The sequence below is a fragment of the Haliotis rufescens genome, unplaced genomic scaffold, assembly GCF_023055435.1.
Source record: "Haliotis rufescens isolate VD_foot unplaced genomic scaffold, xgHalRufe1.0.p SCAF_25, whole genome shotgun sequence".
Classification (NCBI taxonomy): Eukaryota; Metazoa; Mollusca; class Gastropoda; order Lepetellida; family Haliotidae; genus Haliotis; species Haliotis rufescens.
This window is the reverse complement of record NW_025963946.1, coordinates 1872290-1893911: the sequence shown is the minus strand read 5'-3', so window position 1 is coordinate 1893911 and position 21622 is coordinate 1872290. Positions and strand designations below refer to the sequence as shown.

At 39.5% G+C, this 21622-nt stretch overlaps 2 protein-coding genes across 3 annotated transcripts in view; one reads left to right on the top strand and one right to left on the bottom strand.

The window, feature by feature from the left end:
* Nucleotides 1–4644, top strand: part of LOC124141340 (5-hydroxytryptamine receptor 2C-like) — a 56972-nt gene extending 52328 nt beyond the window's left edge. For both annotated transcript variants that reach the window (XM_046509316.2, XM_046509318.2), the window contains one exon: nucleotides 670–4644. In XM_046509316.2, coding sequence (XP_046365272.1) covers nucleotides 670–1853 — 1184 coding nt within the window. In that variant the 3' untranslated portion in view covers nucleotides 1854–4644. The remainder of the gene's footprint in view (nucleotides 1–669) is intronic.
* The window catches only part of LOC124141338 (26S proteasome non-ATPase regulatory subunit 1-like), a 257574-nt gene that overhangs the window by 72591 nt on the left and 163361 nt on the right, over nucleotides 1–21622 (bottom strand). The gene's annotated exons all lie outside the window — the stretch shown is intronic.

Below are 21622 nucleotides of genomic sequence, written 5' to 3'. Positions count from 1 at the left end.
TGTTTGTTGTTTTAAACTGCACTCAGCACTATTTCAGCTGTATGACAGCAGTCTGTAAATAATCGAGTCTGGACCAGACAATCCAGTGACTGATATCATGAGCATCGATCCACACAATTGTGATCAATGACATACGAGCCTGACCACCCGATCCCGTTAATCGCCTTGCACGACAAGCATAGTCAGACCATACTCAATCATTTACAGGCTGCAGTCATAAAGCTGTGGTTTAAAACAACAAACTTTATTTCATTATTTGTTATTATCAGAGGATGGGTACATCAGTCAGATCTCAACAGCAATCCATAAACATCACAGTCTTCATGTATTCGTAACTATCAGAGTGTTTTTTCTCCACTGAGTCAACCTCCATTTCCACTGCTTCATCAGCTTCAAATGTACATCTCCAAATTGAATGTCTTATCTGATGAATTTGTTAACATTTACCTAATCTGGATGATGCTGAGAACAAAATGAACAGCTTCCTCCTCATTTCCCACAATGTGAGACAAAAAACAAGCTTAGGAATACATGGATGCATCAACTTCATCTCAGGTTGAAAATTGTAATAGCTTCAATAGTCTGCAATAGTTTAATATTGCATGCAGCTTGGTATAACCAACTTTCTCTGACAACACTGATTGCATACATTTTCTTCCTATGTTTCAGGTCAGTGGCTGTTTGGGCTGACTCTGTGCAACCTCTTTGTGACGTCTGATGTGTTCATGTGTACATCCTCTATACTGCATCTGTGTACAATATCACTAGAGAGATACATTGGCATCAGATACCCACTGTGGACCAAAAACAAATCTAAACGGGTTGTGCTGATGAAGATAGTGTTGGTGTGGACGATAGCCTTTGCCATATCAAGCCCTATATCTATCCTAGGCTTTGTGGATGGGAAGAACATTCTGCAGAACGAGCAATGTGTGTTGGATAATGAGCACTTTCAGACGTATGGTTCTATCTTCGCTTTCTTCATCCCTCTGGTCATAATGATCATTATGTACACGCTGACTGTGCGGATGTTGAACAAACAGGCCAAAATGTGTAGCAATGACAAGGAAGGACAGCCAATGATGAGAAGGTCGACAAGCAGGCGCCATTGGAAGGCGGGTGATAGTCAAAAACGAGAACATCTAAGATTTTCCCGCTCTTTCCCAATATCTTCTGGTAGTACTGATGAACAGAGCCAATGTGTTAATCAGTACAAACCTCTAACAAAGAGAAACACTGTCCCTCGTTCTCAGCAAAATGCAATCAGTCTTAGACGTGGCATTGACAACAGAGTGGAATATACATTTCGAAATGGAAGTGCTCAGGACTTGGTCAACCCAAGCCCTGACAGATCAAACTGCTGCAAAATTAATTTAATAGCTAAAAAAGAACCAATGAAATTGCGTGACCTGGTCAAGAAGCATCATGTTGCCATCAAAGCTGCCAATATTCTTCTTCTGAAGAAAGACTCTATTCGAAAGGACAGCAATTCTGTTCAAACTGAACAGAAAGCATCTAAAGTTCTTGGTGTGGTGTTTCTGATCTTTGTGATATGTTGGGCACCGTTCTTCCTGGTCAACATACTGACAGCTCTGTGCAAGACATGTACCTTCCAACCGATGCTCATCACAGCCTTTGTCTGGCTAGGTTACGTCTCCAGCACCCTCAACCCAATCATCTACACAGTCTTTAACAAAATATTTAAGCAGACCTTCATTAAGCTGTTGTGTTGCCGATATAACACTCTCCACAGAGGACGGCGTCACAGCGCCATTACCTCCCGAACAGGACTCATGTGCAATTCAATGTGTGGCTCTGGCAACAGCCACAGCATGGAGGAATCGGCATGCTAACACGGCATATCCAGACTGCAGTGCTGCAGAAGTGACAGGTGGATTCCAGAATCATTACATGTCTTGGATTACAATTCTCTGCATTACCTCTTTCCTTCATTATGAAGTCATGTTTCCAGTAACACTTCCACTTTCTTAGACATCCAATGTGAGGAGGAACTATTCAGTATGATCAGTCCATGGCAATGTAAAGTTGCTGCAAGTATTGGATTCAGTTTCAGAGACAATATGTTCTGTGTTTCAATGGCTTGTTGAGTCAAGCATTCACAAGATTTCCTTCCAAACCCTTCTTTATGAACTAATGGGTAACAATGTATCTGGTTCTACTATTAGTTTCTCTAATAGTTGAGAATATCTTTGTGGTGAATATCTGCTGCTAAGGTCACAACAGTGCTAACATGTATATAGCAACTACAGGTCTTTCTCCTCCTAAGATACTACAAAAAACAAGTTCTGTCAAACTGCTCAAGAACTCATGGATCTAATCACAAAACACTTAAAAATGATTTTTGAGACTTAAAAAAATCAAAAAGATGATTGATCAGTTTTAGATTTATTAAATACACCAAAGATCCAGCAGAATGTACAGTAATAGGGTTCTGCTTCGTCAACTGTCACAGCCCTCGTGTGGAAATGAGGGCTGTATATCCCCTATAGTCACAAAATCATAAATGTGTCATGTTCTTGGAACAGAGCTCTGGTTCCTAGAAGCACTGCTATTACTCTGTTAAGAAACGTCTTGCTATGAGGATTCTCAGGGCAGAACAACTAGTTTGAAACCCACCAGAATGTATTCCAGTGTGATAAGGATATCATCTTGTGTGCAACTACAAACGATGCTTCAGGAATATGTTACCAAAGGCTGTGATGATGATATTTATACATAAATGTTCTTCCTAAATATCGTCAAGGTTCTGGAAACACTCTAGTGGAAACAACCAGACTGATCTGGAACTGCTACAAATCATCTTGTGTAGCTGTCAGGTTGAATACTCAAGTGATACGAGGAATCTATCCATCTGGAGACTGGGACTACAAGTCGATAGATACACTGAAATGCTGCAGGGAAATGGTTTGCATGTAATGTAAAACAATCACCATTTTGGACTTGACAGATTTGTGCAGAAAAGTTCAGAACATTTTGAGATCATGTCAATATGACCTTAACTTGTGATTACAAGGTCACATGGCCAAACTGAGGAAAAACACACTTGGTACCACAAACAGTTCCTTGAAAAGAGGAGTTATGCATAATTTGCTGGTGCCGATGGTCTTGCAAACACAGACTCCTTCAGTGAGATGTATTCTCTCAGAAGACAACGTGTCAAAGCTTTTTTGTAAAATGTTTGTGCGTGTGTGAATATATCTATTCAGATGCAGTGTGGATGTAACCAAGCTTGGACATATTGACAGACATCAACAAGGAAGTGACACATGGAATTACTCATTGGGAACTTTGTTCTTGAGTATGATGCGAGCAATTCAAAATATTCTGGCATTTATTGATATTAAGCAGATATGTATGGGGAAATTTCTCCAAGATTAAAGACAATGGCGGATAGCTGTTACTCAAGCCAAACACAGTCAGACAGTTCAAGACATAAACTGTAAAAAGAGATGAAATTGTTGCTTTTAAGTTTCTCATCATTTCATGCCATGTTTGATACAAACATCTCCTACAAACACAATTCAAGTTTATACACATCCAGGTATCAATCATGCAAATGAAGTGAGGTTGTTTGGGTTTGATTTGTATTTTAAAGAAATACTTTTTGAATATAGGACTGAATGCCTTCATTTGATCACAGTCAAAGCCCATGCTTTTAACACCAAATGACATATTCAAATTCCTTAATAGCATATAATGCTGAAAAATCAAAGAAAATTGACATTGAATGTCTGATTGATTCACTATCCTGATTGTCAAGTCCAAATGACAGAAATATGATTATGATAGAATGGCATTGTTTCCGTTACATCATCTCATTCCACCATGTGACGCAGTGATCATGTTTCATCAGCCGTGTTTCAAGTATATAGAGTATGTTTTGTATCAGACATATTCTGTGATACCTGGTCAGATGACATTGTTGTGTTTTTGATAGATCTATATTCCAGTGTCTTACCTACACGTACGTTAGTTCAACTACAAGATAAGCTGCTTGTGTGGACTGCTGATTACCCAACGGAGAGACCATACCATACAGCAGAACTTACACATCTCCAAAGGACAATCCTTCAAATGTCTTTCAAAACACTTCTCCCACACTACAAAGATAATTTTGATCTTTTCAAATGGTAATTTTTTCATCACATCAAGGCATAAATCATCAGAAATCAAAAGAAAACAACACCAAAAAATAGGACAGAAACGATTAAGGGAAATCATATCTGACAAAATTGTCCTAATTTTCAGACAAATTTGAAACATTTTCCCTCGTTAATTCACCATTTCGTCAAGGTAAATTAATACCTTGATATCAGGAATGGCCTAACACACAGTCTGAAAGGAGGAGCTCCAGCCCAATAGCATCTGACATGAAGGCGTATTCCAGCCAAGTCACCTGACCTGACATCCACCACTACCAGTACCTAGGACTGATGCATACTAGACTATTGTATGTCCCTGTAGGAACATGAACATGCTGAGTACATCTGTGTATGTTGTGTACACTGTACACCGGGTACATCTTGTGGAGTATATTTTGACATTCATATCTGTCCGACACAATGTTCAATTACAGAATATATTGTTTAGTGACACAGACAATAAATTATTACAGAGATATTATCCTGCTTCCCTTTTCCTTTCATGATGCTGCCATGATCACTTCCGGGGATAAAAATTCAGGGGTCGTGGTGTCCATGAGGTCTTCTGTGGTACTGGAACCAAGTGACCCCGAAATCTCAGACTTGGACCCTCACACTTTCAGGCTTATTTTCCAACAGAGATTTCTCTACGGACATATCTGTATATCTGTTTCCTTAGGCCAGGTTGAATTGATTTTTACCCGCGTTCACAAAACATTATTGTTCTGAAGTACCCACGCCCCCAAGAAACAGCAACATGTATTCCCTTCAGTCTCTACTTCAGGAAATACTTCCAAACATTTATCTTTCACAGCTAATGCCTTGAATGGTTTGTTTAGGAAAAATAATATAAAAAGTAACATGCCTCCCACAAAACGTGTTTAAAAGATTTGGATGAAAATCTAACTGTTAATTATTATGGCATAAACATAATGAATACGGAACGATGAATTTCATGTTGGTGTGACAATCAAAAACCACATCAGACCTTTAACTATCTTCCTATGGGCTTTTTCAGCTCTACATCAATAGTAATAATATATCACATGCTCTTGGGAACTCAACATGAAGTTATTTATATATTTTTTTAAAATCTTTTACATCCTCAAGGTATGTTCCCTTCCTATTCCTGTTCTCAAAATGACATGCTCCAAAAGCAGGATCTATGAATAGTGTAAATTGGGGGATACTGTGCATTAGCCTAAAGTGCAAATATGGGTATCTTCACAGCGTCAATGCCAGATGATTATGGTAATTTAAACACACTCCACAAAGTGGCAGTTAGACACAAGCTGCAAGTGCATATACAAAAACATGTTTGTCACCGAGCTGTCATTGACTCTGGACATGGATATTGTGCCTGGTTATGGAAGCAGCAAGATGCAAGTGCATATACAAACACATGTTTGTCACTGAGCTGTCATTGACTCTGGACATGGATATTGTGCCTGGTTATGGAAGCAGCAAGATGCAAGTGCATATACACGTTTGTCACTGAGCTGTCATTGACTCTGGACATGGATATTGTGCCTGGTTATGGAAGCAGCAAGATGCATCCCATGAGGGCAAACTTTGGTCAGCTTCTCAAAAGTTGCAAATCTCATGTTTCAAGATTCAGATCTGTGTTGGCCATGATAGACTTGATCTAGAATGATGGATACCTGTACATAAATGTTTTGGGGATGAAGAAGTTGGATAACATTTGTGTACATGACCATATAGGCAAGGCTAATTCATGATGCCAATGGGCTAATTCTGTTGTTCCTCAGATACAATTGAAAACAAGTTAAGAGGACATCATCCGTTGATCTGCTCCCACAGAGGATATTTATAAGAATAAGTCATCCATTTATTTGGCCAGCACATCCATATTTTGTATTTTCAACTACTTTTAAGGAACCCAAGGATGGAAATTAACTCAAAAAAACAAACATACAAGCAGAGCTAGTGGGATTTCTTTTCTGCTAGCACTGCAAAGGTTACTAGTCCTCATGAAATACGAAAACTGTCAAAATTTCAATCTATAATGTACGATAAAAACATTAAATTGACATAGATTGTGTATAATAGGTAATTGCAGACATTATTCCTTACAAGAAAGACTGGACATGTTGTGCCAATTGTCTAAAGCAGTGATTTGACGGGGGGGGGGGGGGGGGGGGGAAAGATTAAGAGAATGATAGATTTAGTGTAAGTGTAAAAAAACTGACTGCCCATAGGCTCGTAGAATTATAATAATATTAGCCCAAGGTAATTTCTACTAGCCTCGGGCCTATGGGTGAGCAACAATTTATATTCCTTGAACCAAATGACCTTCTCACACTTACATTAGTTTCCAATTTAGTGCCACTGAAAGGTGCAGAGAACTGAGGTCTTACCATAATGTGAGGAAATCAGAACTAGACTTCTGATTCAACAGTGTGGCATGTATTTATGTAAAAAAAACAGTATAAACTAATTAAGTTTGCTCTGACCAAACACATTACCTATTACAGTTTTACATACATGATCCAATTTAATCTGACAATAACAGACTGCCCAGACTGCAAACAACACTTGCAAAAGTTTACTGGCGATATTCAAAGCAGTTTACAGAAACTAAAAAAAGTGTGGTGTCAATATTAGTTAGAACATTGCCCAGTTACAACTTCATTGCAGAAGATGGTTACTTATATATGATTACAAGAGGACAAAGTAATTGATATCCCTAGCAATGGTAAACACTTGCTGTTGATGTGTCAACTAGTTACATATATATTTTGTTGCCATAGAAACTCAAAAGATAAATTTCTCAAAAGTCCAAAACTGTCAAACTCCACCAGTTTGCTGAAGAAATATTGTGCAGTTTTCAAGATCTGCTACAGTAACAAGCACAACCACCATTTCAGCCTAAGTCAAATTTGTTGCGAAGGAAATTCGAAAAATATATTTTCCAAAAGTCCCAAACGATCAAAAGGCACCAGTTCACCACTAGACCCATCTATGTGCCAACTTTGGTGAAGAAATGTTCTACTTTTTTCAAGATCCGCTCCGGAAATGAACACTGGGATAGGCTACACACTTCTCAGCTTGGAAACATATCTCAATGCAAGGGATACTTAAATAAGGAATGCCAGACATGTTCAGGCAAGCAAATAGCTTTTTCTTGAATGAATGACATAGTCTTCTCTGCTGTTTGTTTGTTATAGTTCATGCCATGACATGGTTAGAACTACAAACACTAGAGTTGTAACAATACATCTGGGCCATGGGACCTAACTTCCTCGTCTCGACAAGGGTTGGAGGAAAGCAGCAGAACAAGGTATAAGGAAACTACAATGAAATTGGTTAAAGATCTAGGCTTTGGAGTTACATCATCATACAGTCAGAATTCCAGAACAGGTGTCGTCTATCTCCAGTCTGGAAAAGTCCCCCTCAATTGCCAGCACTCCTAGCACCAGTTGGCACCATGCTGGCTTTCTCCAGCTGTCACCGAGGAGGTCAAGGCAGGTCAGACAATCCGGGGATGATGGATGTCACTCACATGATTGAAACGGGGAAAGGATGCTCCACACTCCTGCAGTGAACCAACTGTCAACTCCTCCTCTCCTTTCCTCTAGGATAAGGCATCTAGTTTTCTAACGTATAATCAATATAGCTCGATCACACTACAGAATCTTGGCTATTCTCTTAGGCATGACAGGGTATGATCAGAACAGTGACTTTCAGCATGTATGTCATGCATTTCACTCATAGGTACTTTCTGACCGAGTTTAACCAATGTAATTGTAGGGATTTTAAAGTAAGTGACTTTGTTAGTTTGTTGTTTAATACCCCACTCAGCAATATACCAGCCATATGGTGGCAGTCTGTAAATAATCAAGTCTTGACCAAACAATTCAGTGATTGACATAATGAGCAACAACATAAAGTGATTGTAGTGATGTGGCAAACTTCTAACCATATTTCAGCAACATGTAAACATAAAACTTCAATGCCAGAGAATAACCAGTCTTGATTATCCACCAAAACAGATTCCGTTGTCGTAAAAGGCAAAACAGTGTTGAAAATTATAATTTGCATTTCAGGGCCAGGAAAGCCAATGGTTGATAGCATAGGCTACCCTCCATGCAATCAGGGTAAGACGACACATGCACGTCACGCACTGTATCCACCAGATGCTCATTGTAGTCTGTTCCTATGACAAAGATATGGTACTGGGGACTTTCCTGCGACGGTGACCTTCCTTACAGACATGCCTAAGAACAGCAACTGAGACTATCCACTGTGACTAAAAAAACTATTCATTGTCCCTAAAACATCCTCCTCTTAAAAGCGTTCAGGGTCCCCTGCCGTGGCTCAGTAAGTCTGCCACCTCACCCACGACCTTCCAAGACCAAGGTCAGTATCCAAATCCTCCAACAGAGCAAAAAAGTGCTGTGGGGACATCATCCATCAACTTTTTACTGTGCTCCAGACTTGAACTTGAATGATAGTGACAGCAGCTGTAGAATCACTTCTTGTGATAAAATAATAGCTTTGTTTGTATGAGAACGAAAAACTGAAAGTTTAACCATACATACCTGAACAGAATCGAGCATACTGCTTTATCACAAAATGCCTTACCTGGAACAAAAAAGAGAATATGTATGTAAAAATGGAAGCTAAAAAGTCACAAGAATGGCTGCATTTGTATCATTAAATATGAAAAGAATTATTTCAGATTTAATACAATTGGATATTTTCAGTCAAATCAGAGACACGAATACAAAATGTTTCCACTTCTGTAGAGACTGACATGCTGACCAAAGCATATTAACCCTACTGGAGACAAACTAAGTGAGTGGATTAGATTTTACACCAATTTTAGCAATGATCCAGTAATAACACCGCAGGCACACAAGAAATGAGCTTCACGCTATATATCCATGCGGGGATCTCCCATCTCTCTTCCGTATGACGAGTGAAGGCTTTAACCACTCCGCTACCCTCCACCCCAGACTACATAAAACAACAACCCATCATTGTGTTGTTACAAATATCATTACACACCAATATTTGTTAGATTTGAACAGAAGCGTGAAGATCCAGGTTATGATAGGTCTTCAGAAACCCATGCTTGTTCTAAGAGGCGACTAACAGGATCAGATAATGCCACAAAGCTGACTTGGTTGATGCATGTCATCCCAATTGTGTAGACCAAAGCTCATGATGTCAATCACTGGATTATCTGGTCCCAACGTGATTATTTACAGACCGCCGTCATATTGTTGGAATATTGCTAAGTGCAGTGTCAAACAATAAACAAACAAACCAATACAAATAGATCTGAAAATGTGTCATGTGACAGTTGGACATCTTCGAATTTTTGAAAAAAAACATTAGTTGAATTATTTGCAGATTTGGTAATATATTATGAATGAAAAAAATGTATTTGTATGTGTATTGTTTTTGTATATGTTCACGTCACAAAATTATTTCTCTATGGATATACATTCTTCCTATATATTACTTAATAATGACAACAAACAATTTTGATATTGTCTCTACCTCCATGTATGACAGTCAAATGCACACCATTTACTCAATGTAGTAATTGTTATAGTTTATGGCCATGATACCTCAGTATCACGATTGACTGAATTTGATTGACTGAATTTGATTGATTGATTGATTGATTGATTGATTGATTGATTCCAGGAGAACACTGTAACATCAGTGTAACTGTTGGTTCCAGGCCGTGTTTAGTGTACTGTTTCAACCCAATCACAATGACTCCAGCCACTTCATTGATTAAATAAGTAAGGAAAATGTGCATCCTATGAAAGGTCAGTCTATAATATTAACACAGGGACATATCCTGGTGGTGATCTGTCACTCCGAACTGGTAACATCTCATCACCTGTGGGTAATGTCACAGAGTAATGGCACAATGCTACACAAGTGTTTGCACACACATACTTACTGTATCTACTATACTCTCTCCCCATAAACCATTACCGTCATCTCTAACCCTAGCAGCAGACATGAGCTCTAGCTTTGACATTTCGAAAATATCAAAGGCTCTGTTAAGGTTATCAACGTTTGAGAATTCAAAATTCTCAGCAAGATCTTGAGAAGTACCATCAATCAAACAAATGCTAATTCCATGGAATTCTATCAACACGAAGAATGTTCTCCACCACAGAACTCATATGCAGTCTTTAAACACAGCTTTTTTTATATCAGACTTAACCAGCTCTGGAAAATGAATGTTACACTAATGAATGCTTTGTTAAAAGAAATGGTATCCGTATTTCTTGACAATCATTACTGCTGTGAGAATAGGCTGTGTTTGCATAATCTTCCATTAAACTAAACCAGCCAAGTTGTGGCGCAATTGTCCGCCATCTCAAGGAATCGATTCTTCAGGTAGTACTTTTTTCATCTGATTACGAAGTCAAGGCTTTCTTTTACAATGGAAAAACGGCAATTCTACTAAAACCATAGAATGATTATCAGAAATTTACAGCTGCATTATTAAATCAAGTGGAAAAGATAAGCTAAAACCTAAGACGTGTGTAATGCAAGGAAATTTATTCAACTCAGATGCCAGCTCAGCTTTATCGGACGATTAGACCTAACCTTCACTGCAGATATTAAGTCTAGTAATGCAAACTACAAGGGAAAAAATGAAAGGAATGTTTTTTTTGTTTGGTTAGCTTTCTGAACACTATATGGGTGGTACTACATCAAGGTACAGAGATCTGGAAGTGATGAAAACAGACTTGCAGACACCAAATGATATCATTGTTGAGACCAATACCAGTTCTCAAATTGATATCATCACACAGAGGTATATCATCATCATTCAATCCAATATCATCACTCAGATCAATATCAGAGTGATGAGATCAGTTTGAGTGATGATACTGGTCTGAGCAATATCATCACTGCAGACGGTTATAATCACTCAAAACCGATATCATCAGGCCAATACCATCATCGCTCAGACCTGTGAATATCATCACTAAGACCAATATGAATATTTCAAGAATATCGTACAAGGTCTGGATGTCTCATATGCAGACACACTGCAATCATAAATCACAAAATTCTTAAAGAATAACAAGCTATCTGACAAGTACATAAATCACCCCAGAACACAAGTGCAGGATCTAGACAACAAACACTCAGTAGATCACAAGCGTAACATGCTGATTGCTGTGTAAACAGAAAAATACAAGGCATCTCCATATCTACGTCCAAGTAGAAAACATCTTTATGTTGAGTAATATTATCAACTCCACTAGCCATACAACAAAGCACAAAGCCATGACTGTTTGCCATTGTGAAGTTCTCGTTTTCTCACAAGTCATATTTGTGTAGCATTGATAAATGCATACTCTGTGATAATGATATCAATATTGTAAAACAAACACGCATTATATGTGATGGAGGTGTGAGACGATGGAACACGGTTGTCGTAAGTTCACTGAACCTATTCCCAGGGCAAGGTGGTGCATCTGGTCTGAAGTTTACACATAAACATTTGTACAAGAAGGCTTCTGATGCATCTGCTCTGCTGGACCCACGAGGCACAGAATCTACCACAGATAACAAACTTGATAACATCTCCAAACAGTTGGGTTTTTTAAATCTTAACCAAACAACATTCTGGATGCACTATACAGAAGACTATTTGTGCCAAATATTCAAGTTCATCCTTGACTTACACTCACAGTAAAGAGTTTAAACTCGGGTTATCACTCCGTACAGGGGTGGAAAGCTGATGGCAGCATCTTGTGGAAACTTTGGTTTGACACATGGCAAATACTGAAGAGGTGGTGAGGTGATGTGAAATGGGATTTTACGTCACATTCAAGATTATTGCAAAATATAGCATGTGGATGCATATGTGTGTGTGGCTGCTTGTACTAGTCAGGACTAATGCCCGTTTGAGTGCTAGCCCACTGAGATACCATACCGCAGTTTAACACCCTACTCAGACACAGTATACTGACTCCAAGCAGAACAATCTCATCCCCATAAAGCCAAGCGCCAGGCAGTACCAAGTGGGCTATATAAATTCCTTCACAATACATTTATTGGGAAATTTACAGCTTGTAATGTAATGTAATGTACAGCTTAAAGAAACCCATATCATGTGACAATCATTTTCAAATTCACATAAAGTGAAGAGCTAGAGTGAGTGAGTGAGTGAGTGAGTGAGTGAGTGAGTGAGTGAGTGAGTGAGTGAGTGAGTGAGTGAGTGAGTGAGTGAGTGAGTGAGTGAGTGAGTGAGAGTGAGTGGTACATGCCATACAAATATTGCTATCATGAAGAAGAAAAACACTTTTCAAAGTTAATGAATCCACTGTCCATGCACACCCAGATTGACAGGCCTACACATACACACATACCCTTTCCTGTTTACCTTTATCAAACATGCTAGGAGTTTATTCGGCACATACATAACAATGGTGCTAGTCTGTAAGTGAAGCGGGGGCACGGGTAGCCCAGTCGTCTAAGGCAACGCAATTCACTGTGCAGAGTTGCGTCCCTTGGTCACGCCAGAAACCTATGATTGTGGGTTCAAATCCCGGTCCGCCCCGATTATGTTTCTAGGTTTGTCAGCACCATACCCGTGCTTGTGGGTTTCACTGAAGTGGTAAACGTCTGAAACCTGCATCACTTCGGGCTTTCCTCCCACATTAAGCTGGCACGCCGTGCTATAACTGGAATACTGTTAAAAGCGGCGTTAAACCCAACTCACTCACTCCCCACTGTAAGTGAAGCAGTCTCCAGCAGCACTTACAGCAGATAATACCAGCTGCCGACCTGTGGGGAGTCGGTGATAAATGAAAACAGGATAGCTCCACTATCAAACTGTTGGGCCCAGTCGGTGGGTGAAACTCTCGTGAATGAGGAGATACATTCCCTGACACCATGCCGAGATAGGATTAACAACTGTCCCAAGCAGAGCATTTCACAGATAAAGTCATCAAGCCCAGTCTCAGTATACACCTTTCAAAAGAAGCCAGAGAAAGAAGCTGACAGCCGATACCAGGACAGACGTAATTAATATGATATATATCGTCTGAGTTTTCAACATCAACCTGCTTCCAGTAAGGAATACTGTGGATATCCACAGATTATCAGAACATGGCTCTTTAAAATCTCAACATGTGAAGGCAATGAAAAAACAGCTATGTACAAAAACTCATAACTCAAAATGGTCATATGTTTTCAGAAGCTAAATATTCAAAATGAAATACATTGATAGGCTTGATTTGATCATTTTTACAACTTTACATTATTTGGCTCTCATCCCTTCCAATATCATATGAGTTTGTGGCTACAGGTTCAAAACAACACACAACATACAACATACATATAACAGATAAATTCATGTTCTTCAGATCAATCTAACTACCCATAAATTTGCAAAAGTTAAAGTAAGGAAATCAGTATTCTTTGTTTGAAGGAAAATAAGCTTGTTCAAACGTTCAACTTAACTTTAAATCCATCATGATAAATAGAAGGAGAGGTTGACACTGGATGGATGGAGGATGCTTGCGATACGAGGCGTCTAACGGGACCTGGGGGTCAGGCTCGCTGACTTGGTTGATTCACATCATCGTATCCCAATTGCGTAGATCGATGCTCATGATGTCAACCACTGGATTGTCTGATCCAGACTCCATTTTTCACAGACTGCCGTCATATAGCTGGAATATTGCTGAGTGCGGCGTTAAACAACAAAACAAACAAAACTGGATTGCTAACTCAAGTAGAGGTTGATACTGGAGTACTGAGCCAAGCAGTGGTTGATACTTAAGTACTGAGCCAAGCAGAGGTTGATACTTATGTACTGCCCCAACCAGAAATTAATAATGGAGTGCTGCCCTATCCAGAGAATACCCCAGAGAATACTGATTGGGAACAGACGTTGCACCCTGCTATCAAATGTGATGTTGAGCATTCTCAGACTGTCAAACATAGTACATACCAGACAACCCCTCCCCTAGATACATGTGACAATCAGGCAAAGCAGAATCTCTACAAGGCGCCAGAGTGGAGCACCTGTACAGGTAATGCAACACACAAACAGGGATGAGGAATTACCATGCCTAGTGTGCTACATGAGACTGCATGCCAAGATTGTATTCTAGTTGTACCATTGGTATCAGCAGATGTCAAAAGAGCATGACTATCTGAGCCTACACGATGATGGTGCACTTGAAACAATGCATAGATCAATTATAAGTCCCCAGGATACGGCTGCTGAAAGATTTACACAGAGCTGCAAAGTCAGCGTCTCGGCAAAATGTCATTATCCCAGACACTATTTCCTCCAGACAATTAAAGCAACATTAAATCATGTACTTCAGTAAGTCTGGAAACACGCTGATGGGGCAGAGCATTCCTGATTAAAGAGGTTTCACTGTGCTTATGTTTGTAATCTTAATTCGTCTCAAAAGAATGGCCAATAAGACCAACAAACATATAAATTATAACTAACAACAAATATATGTGCCCTTAATTTACCAGTAGCCTGAAGCTAGTGCGTTTTGGTAAAACATGTAAGCTTGGTTACTCATATCCCCTGTGTAAGAGTGAGTTGGTTTAATGTCGCTTTTAACAGTATTCCAGTCATATCGCGGCGTGTCAGCTTAATGTGGGAGGAAAGTTTGAAGTGATGCAGGTCTCAGACGTTTCCCACTTCGGTGAAACCCACGAACACTGGTATGGTGCTGACAAACCTAGAAACATAATTGGGCCGAACCGGGATTTGAACCCATGATCATAGGTTTCTGGCGTGCCAAAGGGACGCAACTCTGCACAGCGATTACGGGGGACAATTTTTATGAAATTGTGTGCTCAGTCTTCACTCCAAAATAATATCCACAAACATGCTGATGATCCCCAGATTGTGTAAGCTCAGGTTGTAGACCTCTACCACTTCAGTGAAGCCCCCAATCCAACCAAAGACTCAAAATAGGAAACTTGATTTGGACAGCATGACCAACTGATCCTGGAACAGGGGTGAAACTGCACAACAAATTACAATGCATCAGATAGACCACTGACCCATCCATGCCCCAAGGAAACTGAATTAAAGACGGTTTTTCAAGACACTTCAACCAAACATAGGTGAGTCTGACAAACAATGGGCAAGTATCCTAAAGAGGCTGAACATATGGTTCATACTGACATACAAATTCAGACTTAATGTTCAAAATCTGAATCTACATTTCATACTGAAAATACACAAAGGATAACTATTTGTAATACAAGAATGTTCAGTTCTACTCAATGAAAACACACATAAATAACATTCTTGTAGTCACAGGTCCAAAGAAACTTAGTGCTATGTACATGAAATGACAAAACAAATCCTAGAGGCTCCTTGTGACTAAGAGCTAAAACAGAAAAAAATCAGCATGTGAACAGAGCGGTTCTTCCTTAAATTGCTTGAGAATTTCTACATTAGGAATCATGTTTTCTCGGTGAAATTGCAAAATCTCTTTAGTTATAGGCTTTCAGTTTTGAGCTAATATAGTGGAGTAGTTGGAAGTCTCTACAAGAAAGCTGAATATACTGCCAGTAAATCAGAAGCTTTTAACCAGAATGGTATCACTGGTCTTGTTTGCCATTGAAGATTTATGTCATGAAGAATAAGTAGTTTCCATTTGCATGTCAGAGAAAAAGGTGGAGTCCTTGTAGCTTAAAGATATAGAAATTGATTGAAAACGTTCCACAAAATCTGCTGTCTTTTTTTTTCTTAAAAAGGATATTTAAAGGATCTCATGTAAATATATTCACACATTTAGCTCTAATAAGCAATAATTTATCTTACACAGGAAGGATACATGCCATTTCACCAATCTGATCATTTGAAGTATAAATATACATGATGAACATTCTAGTTTACATTTCCCAATGTTTCTATTTCCAGATGAACATCTGGTACAGAGGGTTGTTTTTCGTTCACTCACTCAGCAATATTCCAGCTCCAGGACGGAGCATGCCACACAATCACACACGATCAACCAAGTCACCAAACCTGACCTCCTGTTTAATTTAGTCTAGAATTGTTAGCTGTTCAACTATTCAAACACCTGAATCCCCACAAGGTGAACATACCATTGTCCCTTTAAATACATATATTGGTCCCTTCAATTATATATACCATATTCGACGTAATAAGCGCCCCGCTCTAATAAGCGCCAAAAAGGATATTTGCTTATATATTGGCTAGTGAACAATCCCAATTAGCACCCCTTCCGATTGATCAATGTACACAAGACTTATCTATTGGTGTATAATACGTTTGTTATATGCATCCTTAATTGTGGGCAATTAAATTCTGGAAAAATCTATCTGTCGTCTGTAAACATTTCAGGCTGTCAGCATGAACCAGGAAATTTACGATTTTTCAATTCCTTTTATACATCACCAAAATAATATTCTAATAAGAGCCTCCTATTTCTAATCTTGAGTGAGTGAGTATGGTTTAACGCCGCTTTTAGCAATATTCCAGCAATATCACGGCGGGGAACACCCTAAATGGGCTTCACACATTGTACCCATGTCAGGAATCGAACCCGGGTCTTCGCCGTGACAAGAGGAGGCTTTAACCACTAGGCTACCCGACCACCCCCTAATCTTGCCAGCGGCCTGGGCGCTTATTATATCGAATACGGTACTAGTCCAAAGAAGTTAAAGAACACCAGATTTCTTCACATGACTACAGTTAATCTGTCATGACCATAACAGAACAAATTGAATGTTCTTCAACTTCTTTGAGTAGAACATATTGTTCCCATGAGAACCACTGGGAAGGAGGGCACACAGGCTAATAGGTTTCCCTGTATGCATACATCTAAATATATTAAACACTTAAGATGTGAGTGAGTGAGTGAGTGAGTGAGTGAGTGAGTGAGTGAGTGAGTGAGTGAGTGAGTGAGTGAGTGAGTGAGTGAGTGAGTGTTCCAGTCATATCACGGCGTGTCAGCTTAATGTGGGAGGAAAGCCTGAAGTGATGCAGGTCTCAAGACTTTTACCACTTCGGTGAAACCCACGAGCACGGGTATGGTGCTGTCAAACCTAGAAACAAAATTGGGACAAACTGGGATTCGAACCCACAATCATAGTTTTCTGGCGTGCCCAAGGGACACAACTCTGCACAGCGAATCACAGCGCCTTAGACGACTGGGCCACCTGTGCCCCCCTTTAGATATGAAGACCTCATTCAACCGAGCGACCCTAGAACAAAGATGTTTCTAAATCCAGTACACTAAGTTAGACTTGCTACACTGGCAGCACTCAGATGACCAAGGAATACAGTAACATGATTACTGCTGTACAACTTGTGTGTAATGTTCCATGTGAGAAGTGAGGCCAGGTCACACAGGAATCAGAGGCATTCACAGTTAGTAACCGGTTACTATGCTTATGAAACAGTCATGTTCACTTGATCTATACAAAGCTTCTTTGAAGTTTGGGAAACAGACTATCTCATATTAGACTGGACATCGGTAGTGCAAGAACCGACCTATTACCACATGAAACCCTGATCAGAGGCGAGTTCTACAAAACCTATAAGACTTGTGGAGCTCCTCTCAAAGACAAAGCTGATGGGGAGAGAATGGGGCATATCATAGATGGTGAGCTCCAAGCACTTTGAAGTGTGGAGGAGGCCACTTCTCCCAACCACTACTTACAGTATCAAAGACTGGACAACAGCTTGCGGGATTCTAGAAGTATGAAAGTAGGCAATAAACCTCCCACTTCAAGGAGAGTGGATGGCAGAAGAGGCTAGGTGTAGTATGGTATAATAATTGTCATGCTTTGACTTAAGTAATCAGAAATTATAGTCTTGTAAATCATGGTTGAATTCGGTTCATTGAACAGTTTATTCCATTTCAATCACCTTCATCTTCAACAAAGAAGTACCTTTTCATCACAAAAAACAACACAAAAATTAACCGACAAGGTTGTTAACCCTAAAATATACATTTCAAAGGCTAAAAATAAGAAAGAATTAATGCTCAAGCAATATACTTTGAAAAATAACAACAGGCTGTCTGACAGACTCCAATTGTTACAGTGATAAAATTGTACCTCCTTATTTAATATGAGTAAACTGAAGCCTAGTATTTCCATGAAGTATCAAGATACTTGATGATATTCAAGATGAGGAAAGCCCGAAGTGATGCAGGTTTACCACTTCGGTGAAACCCACGAGCACGGTGCTGACAAACCTAGAAACATAAGCGGGGCGAACCGATATTCAAACCCACAATCATAGGTTTCTGGCGAGCCCAAGGGAAGCAACTCTGCAAGCTTATTGCGGCGCCTTAGACGACTGGGCCACCCGTACCCCCGGGCTCCTTTCAATTTAGCGAACCAAATGTCAACATGTTTTCATTTTAAACACGAAACTTTAGTTTATCTGCCCTGGTCTCCATCAGCAAGCCTGATTTCACTACACATGTAACCAAGACGTAGGGGAAGGATTTCTTTAGACTGCCTTCTCAGAGAAACCCATCCTTAGCACCACTTCCACACACTTAGCCTTCCGAGATGATTCAGCATTATGCCATCACAGAAGCTTACCACATCTATAGCAACCACACCACTTTTTTTTCTATCTACCGGAAACTTGAAATAATTCCAAGACAAATGTATCTCTTTTATATGCACAAACCAAGAGATCCAATCCAGAAACCACATAAATATGAAATAAAACCTTCACGTGAGCAATGAACATGAACATCAAGAACAGTTATCGGCACCATCAAAGCATGTACACCGATACCCATGGATCAGATCCTCATTTCACAGAAATCTAAGTCCACATGCGATATTACAAACTTATCTGAGTCTGAGTGTCCCCAAACAGACTTATCTCCAGATATTGCTTCAATTCATGCTGGGTTATGGCTCCATAGACAGCAGACATTAACCCAAGGAATCATTTCAATTTTACACAAAACATAAAATGTGTTCAAAATAAGAATAATTTTAATCAAACACAGCAGATTCTAGTTTGACTTAAAAAATAAAGAAAACTCGAATTAAATCATATAAAAAATATTGGCATATACAAGTGTTATTGTACAGACATTTTGTTCTCGTTCCATGATGTCTTTATAACACCAACTGAGTTGGGGGGGGTTTCACCGCTTTTAACAGTATCCCAGTCATATGTGGGAGGAAAGCCCGATGTAGTGCAGGTCTCAGACGTTTACCACTTCGGTGAAACCCACGAGCACGGGTATGGTGCTGACAAACCTAGAAACGTAATCGGGGCAAACCGGGATTCGAACCCATAATCATAGGTTTCTGGCATGTCCAGGGACGCAACTCCACATAGCAACTTTTGGTGCCTTTGACAACTGGGGCACCTGTGACCCAGTGCTATTCTGTTACAAAGTGACTTCTTTTGTTGATACATGACCTAAAAAGTTCAAAAATAACCAACTTTCTTGTCAGTATTCCTAACACCTCATTGGCATCCTGAGACACAAGCAACACACTAAGTTTTGGTCTACAAATACAGTTACCTCCACAAATATCACACCTTCACAAAAAGTCTCCACCTGCTGTTGCTTGTGAAGGAGCCTCATGACATAGCCCAAGCATCACATCTCCCCATTATCAACACAGGGTAGAATCAAACAATGAGAGCTGGCTCATTGACTTTACCAATATATTCAAACCCAGCTGTGTCAAACTAGGATGTGTTGAATCACCTATAATCTGGATGTGTAGAACAGGATATGTCAAATAGCTGTTTAGATTAAAATCAACAAAAAGCCCCCAGAGTCAAAAATAAGTTCAAAACTTTTTACCCTGATAAGTAGAACTCAACACAACTTACTTAGCAAAGTTACATTTGTATCAAGTATAAAGGCCTCAACACAATATTGTGTGAAACATCAAACAAACCATTAATTGATAGTAGTGAGTGGTGTGTCAAACCCAGGAAAAGGTGAATTATACTGAACCACAAAAGTAACGCCACTTCATGGAAATAATTAATGAAGTTCCCCATTGAAATATCAATGCATTTTTTGGAGGTATCTAGGTTTTTGACATAAGTCTGTATCCAAATTTAACATTAACGGCCAAACGGTGACACAAATATGGATATAACGGGTCGTCAAACACAGCATAAACGACCATGGTACACATTCTGAATGCTTTCCATGAGATTGAAAATTCACTTAAGTTTTCTTCACTCGCCTTTTCTGATAAACGGCAACTCAGTAGGTGGATCCAACATTCTTGTATCGATACTAGCGCCATGCTAAGACTTACAAAGAGAAACCAGGCTTCAAGAAGACTGCATGCTATTGGTGACCTTGTATCGTAGCTGTAAGCTGTAGATGGTTCTCACGTGGACATTAGCCTAAAGCCTCTCTGATTCTTTGTAAGTCTTGGCATGGTGCTAGTATTGATACAAGAATCCACATATTTGGGTGCCGTTTATCAGAAATAGCATTTAGGAAACGCAAGAGAATTTTGATTTCCATGGAAAGCATACATGTTTTTTCTACCATGGACGTTTGTTAGGCTGCCTTTTTGGTGACCCATAGTATCCATAAATCGTGTCACTTTTTGGACGTTAACATTAAATTTGGATACAGAGTAATGTCAAAAACGAGACACCTCCAAAATAAGCACATTTCAAATGGAAACTTTCATTAATCATTTTCATGAAGTGATGTTTCTTTTGTAGTTCAGTATACTTCTCTGGTCCCAAAGTGTTCAAGACAACGCGATTCAACTGTACTTTAATAGTTATAATCTGCAGCCCTAAGTCGGCAATATTAACAAACTGCTTCTCTATACACATATACATGTTAATATAGTAACTCGGGATGTCCCAATTCGACGATGTATCAACGCATTGCAGTTTTCTCCTGACAGCACGCTACACGTTATGCCAGTCCATGTATTGATTCATGAGTTACTTCTGTAACATTTTTTTGTATCCACATTTGGCAATAAGCCTGTCTGATAACTACAGAGGCAAACATTATTCTGTTATGGAACAAAATACTACATCTGCTTTCGTAGAGCCTGTTAGTATTAGTTCCCGGTTAGGTTTATTTAACCACAAACTGGCTGATGACAACAACCTCTTGTTGGCTAGACTGCATGGAACAAGAATTTTTTTTGCATAAACATTGTAAATTAGGTATTACAAAACATATCGTATCATAACTCAAAGTCACAAAAGGCTGTGATTGAGTAATTGAAGTTCCACACCTCTTTTATCAATATTGTCACAGTGAGTCAGTGAGTTTGGTTTAACGCCGCTTTTAACAGTATTCCAGTTATATCGCGTGTCAGCTTAATGTGGGAGGGATGAAAGCCCCAAGTGATGCAGGTCTCAGATGTTTACCACTTCGGTGAAACCCACGAGCACAGGTATGGTGCTGCCAAACCTAGAAACGTAATCGGGGTGAACTGGGATTCAAACC